General features: G+C 34.7%; 1 protein-coding gene across 2 annotated transcripts; it reads left to right on the top strand.

The window, feature by feature from the left end:
* The first annotated feature begins 1,239 nt into the window (after window positions 1–1,239).
* On the top strand, window positions 1,240–3,394 carry LOC135744821 (immunoglobulin lambda-1 light chain-like). 2 transcript variants are annotated; one of them, XR_012336471.1, is made up of 4 exons: window positions 1,240–1,394; window positions 1,471–1,585; window positions 2,335–2,417; window positions 3,057–3,175. XR_012336471.1 is itself a non-coding variant. In XM_073814172.1 (4 exons), the coding sequence occupies exons 1-4, from the start codon at window positions 1,313–1,315 to the stop codon at window positions 3,377–3,379; spliced, it is 768 nt and encodes a 255-aa protein (XP_073670273.1). In that variant the 5' UTR covers window positions 1,245–1,312; the 3' UTR covers window positions 3,380–3,394. The 2 variants fall into 2 exon arrangements, 1 of the variants encoding a protein (XP_073670273.1); XM_073814172.1 differs by having other exon boundaries at window positions 1,245–1,394; window positions 1,471–1,803; window positions 2,388–2,417; window positions 3,057–3,394.
* The last annotated feature ends 4,592 nt before the right edge of the window (window positions 3,395–7,986 follow it).

Genomic DNA, 7,986 nt, shown 5'->3' with positions numbered 1-7,986 from the left:
CAACACAATTCAATGCCTAATTCAAAATACAAGTAAAAACAAAACAGATAATTCATATGCAGTAAACGGTGTAGGACATTAATATTACAATCTTGGGATAAAATCTCAGACTTCACAAAAAGGTTTTTGACGACTGAACAATGATTAAGGGCTCTTTGGAAGCGTTGATGTGCTTTGGTTGCTATAATATAAACATTGTACCGTCAATGAAAACAACTGTCTTATACTGTAAGTATCTGATTATGCAGGTCATTTGAGTAAAATTGTGGTAGCATGTGGTGTTATATATAACAGTTGACAAGCTATATTAACTTTTATGTTGTTCTGGAGTAAAGTTAGGATGTTCTTGTTGGTCGTGTAGTATTGGTCTTCCCTCTCCTCCATCAGGATTAGATGGCAGGATAAAACGTGACTTTACCAAGCACTATGTTTTTATAAATACAAATATTATGACCAGATTAACAATTGTTTACAAAGTAATGTTTTAAAATGTATATGAACATGAATGTATATTTGTTTTGGAATATGATTTATTTTGTAAAAATACTTTTAGCCAATGAAGCAAACTCTGCCATTGCCTATTGCTAAAAGCAGAAGTGTGTTTGATCAGTCAGGATACGCACTCCTTAACAGAGCTGTCATATGTAATACACAGCTGAATCTCTCACATCTACATTATTGATGATCAAACTATAATCTGATTTGGATGAATGTGTTGATGTGAATTTAGGGGCAGAGTAAGCAGATCCATATGTAGGAGAACTGTTTGGATGATAAAAATATAAGACAAAGTGTGGCACAGCTCCAGTTGTCTGTTTATACCATCGAGCAGCACTATCAGTAACAGTGTCCAGATTACAGTCCAGTGTTGCCGTCTGTCCTTTATTTACTGTGAGAACTGCAGGATTTTGCGTCACTACAATGACACCACCAACACCTGAAAACACAAACACAGTTAAAGACTTTAATTACAATGACCTGAAACACATGCAAAAATCTCAACAACAGGAGGTTCATACAAATCCAAGCAGTGAAGAGAAGGAAGAGTTTGATGAGCATGTTTGTAGATGCAGACCGGTCTGTTCTCATGATGAGAGATCAGTAAGAGATTATACACTAGATTGAGTTTGTGGGAGAAGCAGCATTTGATATTTTACATAACATTTATTTGAAGATTGATGTTTGCAGACAGACTGATGAAACTCTTTTGCTCTCTAGCAGGAAGTGAAGCTGATTGGCTGAATTTGAATGAACTTCCTTCTTTCAGAGTTTCTCTTCTTCAAAATCTCTATATGAGAATGAAATTGTCTTCATGTCTTCACTAAACTCAAACAGCTTCACAAACACAGACAAGATGCTGATAATATTCATCAATCTCTTCACTCTTCTCTCATGTAAGTTACACATTTCACTCTTAACATATTGATGTCATGGACATGAAATGAAGGATTTTCTCATTTGTTATTTCAGGTGTCAGTTCAGCTAAAGTTCTCACACAAAAACCCTCAGTACTGACAGAAGAAAAAGGAAAATCTGTCACTATGGACTGTAATATAGCAAAGGATGAGGGCCAGTATGTTTATTGGTATAAACAGCTTCCAAATGCAGCTCCTCAGTATGTGTTGAGATACTATCATTCTCATGGCTCTCCTGACGAGTATGGTGCCAGTTTTTCATCCAGCCGTTTCACATCTAAAGCTCAGTCAAAGATTGACTATCAGCTGATCATCAATAATGTAGATGTGAGAGATTCAGCTGTGTATTACTGTCAGACATGGGACAGCTCTGTTAGTGAGGGCGTATCACAGTGATTCACATCATGACAAAAACTTCCTCACTGTTCACAGTCACATACATTATTATTACTGTTCAAAAACATGATTCAAATATTACTTAAAAAGTATCAGTAGTATTTAAAACACAAATATAAAAATTATTTGAAGTTAACTGACTGAAGAAAGTAATCTTATGAAACACAAATATAATTATTATAATTTAAACTGTAAAATCTTGACCTGAAATTAAAATCCCTGTCTCTATACAGAGTTTATATGAGTTACAGTTGATTTATAATAAACTCACTGAAGGAGTTTACTGATGTGACTCTGGATTATAAATAGTGTAAACAGACTTGTTTTGTATTTATAGATTTGTATAAAAGACTTGTTGTCTATTATAGCAATTTTAAACTTCGGCACATTAGTTTGTGTTGAATTCCAACACAAGTTTTTAATATTAAACAAGTGTTTGAATCACAAGTATGTGAAATGAGTAAAGGGTACAGAGATGAGTTGAAGTTGAGTGATTGTTTCACTTCTGTTTGTATCACATCAGAGACTGAGGAGGTTTTTGTACGACTGAAGATCTGAAATCTATCACTGTGGTATTCGGACAAGGAACAAAACTCATTGTGACCGGTAAGTCATCTTTCTAATCAGATAATAAGCTGTTTTTATATTTTAAATGTATGTAAAGATATTTTATAAAATAAAAAATGATATTTGGTGCAATTTATTTTTGAAGAAACATTTTACTGCTTAGTAACACTTTGGCTTCATGTGCATTTTTTTACCCTGATTTATGTTTTATGCACTTTTATCCAGTATTTATTTTATTTTTTATTAATTATCCAGAATTTCTGTATTTTTGTAACTCAAATGATGTTTTTAAAAGCACAAAAATGTATCTGCTTTACATTTTAGCAGGGATGATAGTTAATGTTTTGTGTTACTGATAATGTTAATGTTTATAACAAAAATGATGGACACATTGTATAGATGACTACGTTTATTCGGATGTTTCAGTTCTTTAGAAATAAACCTTTACAAAACCAACTAAGCTGTTTAAATAAGTCCTAGAATAATAATAAATAATACATTTGGATAGGATTGGGAATGGGATGGATTTATATAAATTAACTTAAACACAGTTAGAAAATATTGTTTACAAAACACATTAGTAAACTAACCAACAAAATGTTTAAAAGTTTAATGATTATTATTTTGTGATAAAGTGAATTTATTTCTTCATCTTTCTTCATGAATTGTGTTGTGTAGATTCAGGTGTTTCTGCTCCTGTTGTGAAGATTTTGCCTCCATCCAGTGAAGATGTGAGCTCCAGTAAAGTGACTCTGGTGTGTTTGATCAATGACATGTCTGTGGGATTTGCTGATGTGAGTTGGTTTGTGAATGGAAACTCAGTTACTGATGGCGTCTTCACCGGATCTGCCGAACAGCAGCCGAATGAGAAATTCAAGTTGAGCAGTTATTTAACCATTGAGAGATCAGAGTGGGAGAAAGACAAAGATATCACATGTAAAGTGACTGCTGCTGGAAAGATCACAAACACAAAGATCAAGAAATCTCAATGCAATGAATAAATGCATAAAAGTATATTGCCTTGTCCTGGTTTTTGTGGTAGTATTTTTTAGCAATAATCCGTAGTAGAAAACAAATTATAGGCAATATTAAAAAATTAATCTGAGTATCTTAATGTTCTTGGCGATATGTTCTGTCTTTGAAAAAATGTGGGAATTGCTTTATAAATTATCCTTGTACATTATTGTGGTTTTTGATCTGAAATAAAACTGCATAATACAAACACTTCTTTCTTATTGATTTTTAAAGAAAACTGATGTTGACATACCTGATATATCCAATTTCATTTTAAGTTTAATTTTATAACAGAATTTTTTTGTGCTAAATAACTACTGTAAAAGACTCTATAAACGGTTTAATATTCAGTACTAAACTAAAATTAATCTAAACTAAGCTAAAAGTGGGTAAAGTGAACTACTCTCATGTCTTCAGTACAAATGTCCAACACTGAATACGCAAAAAAAATTGCTTAATAATGTGTGGAATTTTTATTTGTAGTAACTCCTTTATGGAGCAATTATTATAAAATATTAAAATAATCTTGTAATTACAGATATTTAGATTTAGACGTGCATTTTTTTATTTTCATTTTTTTTTTGGTTGATGTATTATTAGTTGTAAGAAATACAGTCAATGTAAAGATTAAGTTCATCTCAATAAGTTCCTCTTCTAGCAGATGCAGTGATGTGTGGAGATTTTCTTCACAAAGGAAACACCTGCTGCTGATTATTTTAGATTATGTAAATAATGACCTTAAAACAGATTCTTGTTTTTGGTTTCAACCACAAATGGTCTGGGACGGTTGATAAATAAAAATAAATGAAGTGAAGAGAGAGAAAACGAAATAAAAAACTAAAATGGGGCAGCATAAGTTAATAAAGATACAGCCGAGAGCAGACTGACTGATTCAGAAATTCCAACAAACCAAAATCTGTTGAAAACTTTTATTTTAGGTGATAAATGAGTTTTTATGATATGAGGTGTCATGGTGGCAGGGGCCACGATTACTCTAAAGTTGCTTGAATACTGGACCTTTTCCCAAATGTATGGTAAATGATGGTTTGGGTTTCTGTTTGTCTAATTTCAAGGTTGTAATGACAACAAATAACCAACTGATGTCGTTGTTGGCTCATGAATTTGATCAAAAACATGATGTTCTTAAGGCTCACTGAAACAACATACACAACTATATTTATTGACAGAGTACATAGTTACTGTCCATTGAACTCAAAGTATCTCCACATCCCACGATAGTTTTTAGTGTCTTAACTCAATGTGACAGGATTTCCTGCTATAGATAGATGGATACAATTTTATTGTCATTGCATAGAACAAGTACACAGCAACAAAATGTCATTTAGCATTTATTATTACCAGAAGTGCAAATAGGACCATGCAAATGAGCAAGTACAATTAAATACTGTTCATACTGTTTATGTATATGTACACTGAATAGCATGCTATGGAAAGAGAGGATGTAGGCCACAGAAGTCATGGAGTAAGTAAACACTATGGGGCTGTTTCTAGTTCTAGACAAAAATTAATGTTTGAGCTGTCTTAACTGAAAACAGCTTGCACTGACATATCTTAAAATATAGACGGTTTCAGCATTAACAAAATAAACGCGCAGCAGCTTTCATGGTCATCACGTAACTTCCGGTAAACTCTTACTTGAGTATTATTTTCATTGCATACTTTTTTACTTTCACTCAAGTAAAATTCTTTTAAAATTATTACTTGAGTAATAATTTATTTTGGTTACTTGTACTTTTACTTAAGTAAAGTTTTTGGCTACTCCTTTCACCTCTGTTAAAATCTTCATAAATCCAGGCTGAGTTTGCCACGTGTAGCCTAAATAATCAGACAGATAGCAGCTAGCTATCATAGATAGCAGACAAGCAGACTAGGCTACTATTTTTTGGTAGGCATTAGCCAAGCATGTTTGCTAATTTGAATAAAGACCCTGTTATTCTCAGTCCTTCAAATAGGGCATGAGGTTTTTTTTTATTCAGTCGAGAAGATTTTTTTTTTTTTTTGGATGAAAACATTCCAGAATTTTTCTCAATTAATAGACTTTATTGGACCTCAACAGTTTACAGTTAAAATGGAGTTTAAAATTGCAGTTTCATCACAGCTTCAAAGGGCTCTAAACGATCCCAAATGAGGCATAAGGGTCTTATCTAGCAAAACGATCGTCATTTTTGACAAGAAAAAAAAATAATGTACTTTTAAACAATTTCTCGTAAAAAATAAAAACATAAGGGCCACCCACCCATGACCCCACAGGATAATTCCTGACCCAGGCCACCGCTCGCACGCTGAGCCTAACCTATTTCCTTTTAGATTCATGGTGTCAAAAGAAAACCTATAGTGTGTGGTACATTAAAAAAGTGGACGTGCAGTACAGAACCAGACCTGGCTAATGGCCAGATCAACAAGGTTTTTTTTTAGGTTGACAATGTATTAATATGTCTTCCAAGAAATTCTACTAGTATTTAATGCATTCAAAAAAGTGTGACGTGCAGTACAGAACCAGGCCAGAGCAAAGGCATGGTCAACACGCATTTCACACTTACCCTATTTTATATTTTGTTGAAGGTGCATATATCAAATTACTAAAGTTTTAATATAATGCATGAAAAAAATTAGAATAATAAAGGAGTGAGGCATGAAAAGCAGGCCCAGACTGAGGCTGGGAACCCCAGAGGAGAGATCAGATGGGGACGACAAGGAGGCAAGTGCCCCAAACCCAATGCTACACCCATCCACCTTCCATAAGGCAAAAATCAACCAAAAGGGGGCCAGGGACAGAAGGAAGGGAAAAAATAATTACATATATGTTTAAAAATAATAATATTATGATTGATTGATAATATTAAATAAAAATAGTTATCAATGCCAATCCCTCAACCCACAAATGTAGGTGAAGGAATATTGTTTTGGCTGGTCTCAGACATACGCTGTAAAACATTTGCTGTAATTATGTGGCTGGTTGCCAGTAACTTGCTTTAGAAGATAAAGATTAAAATGTTTCATGTTCATTTAACTTCGAACAAACTGTTGCCAGTGAATAACATAAATGTAAAATATACAGTAAGAAACTGGCAGCTGGTTGCCAGTAATACCGAGTAATATTGTAATTTCAACAGAAATCGTTTACAATGTAGAAAATAAGCAAATTTGTGACTGTTGTAAGTTAATAAGAGATGTCCAAGAGGGATGTGATTCTGGTGTATTTTTATTAACAGAGTTGGACAGGTAATGCATTGATGTTTTTTCAGGATGCAATGTGAATTGTGTTTCTTGCTTTCCAGTTCATGAAAATCGTTTTCTTTGCAATGGTTAGCACAACCAAAAGTAACTGACTATTTGCATTGTTAAAGTTTGTTTCTGATACAGTAAGTCTCCGAGTTGACAAAGGGAAAAATCCCATAATGACGGACAATGATTTAGTGACAATTTCCCAGAACTGTTTAATTGGGGTGCAATACTAAAGTGTGCAAACATATTTATCTGGATTATTTTGTTATTCAGGGTTACGCCCTATATAAGTCCAGGTTGAATGCCATAGTTACCTTTTTTCTCCTTCAGCATGAGAAGAAGAAGCCTTTACTCGACGTTGAATCAAGCCTTGCAGCAGAATCGACGAGCTGCCGTCTTCTCCTGCTGCTTTCCGGATTATAAAAGAGCATAGAATTTTCACTAAAAGAGCCTAAATACAGCCGGCTCGACGAGTGGTTCCTGGAGTCGGGGCGCCGGTTCGTTAGAGACAAGCTCTGTTCTTCCCAGAGGTCTATCAGGAGCTCACGCGTTCATGCCTTTCCCTGCATTCCACCCGTTCCCAGAGCTCCATCACCCAGGTGTTATCAGTGGTTGATGGCGCGGATGAACACAGCTATTTGAAACTATTGTCGCTCGAAGAGTCTGTGGCTGCTCACCTCTGATCCAAGCTGAACCACCCTTCAAAGCCCTGCCGTCTTACATCTTTGCTGGCAACCAAGTCTTACGCCGCCAGTGGCCACAGCACTTCTTCCCTTCATACGATGACAGTGCTGCAGGTATACCTATGGAATTATGGAAAATGTACGTATGTTTTCTGAACGGCAGCCTTCATGCCGTTCAGGACAAGTTATAAAACACTTTAACAGAGGCTAGGGCACCTTCCACAAGGCGCCTTTATGCACAGAAATGGTCTATCTTTTCTGATTGGTATACAGGCGTAGAGCAAATTCTCTCCTTCCTAAAGGAGCTGATGGATGACGCCGAATGCCATCTATGCTTAATATTACGTGGTGGCCATAGCAGCGAACCACGTGTGCAAGAAAAGTTGCAGTTTTTCTTTGTAAGTCCACAAGTCCTTGTCTATGGAATTACTCTTGTGCCAAATATTATGAACGCAACTTTTGCAAAAACGAACAAAAATAAACATTGATAAATGAGAAAAACACTCTAAATATAAAAACAATCAACTAACTATCAAAAATAATTAACACCATCTTCAAATATACTGCATTCTTTGTTTATGGTTTTCTAAGTTTAACTTTCACTAAAAATAGTTTTGAATACGCTTTCCCAGTTTTCGTTTGCGCTTCGCAAATTTACGTTCGCC

Source organism: Paramisgurnus dabryanus, chromosome 3, assembly GCF_030506205.2.
Source record: "Paramisgurnus dabryanus chromosome 3, PD_genome_1.1, whole genome shotgun sequence".
NCBI lineage: Eukaryota > Metazoa > Chordata > Actinopteri > Cypriniformes > Cobitidae > Paramisgurnus > Paramisgurnus dabryanus.
This window is presented reverse-complemented; position numbering and strand designations above follow the sequence as displayed.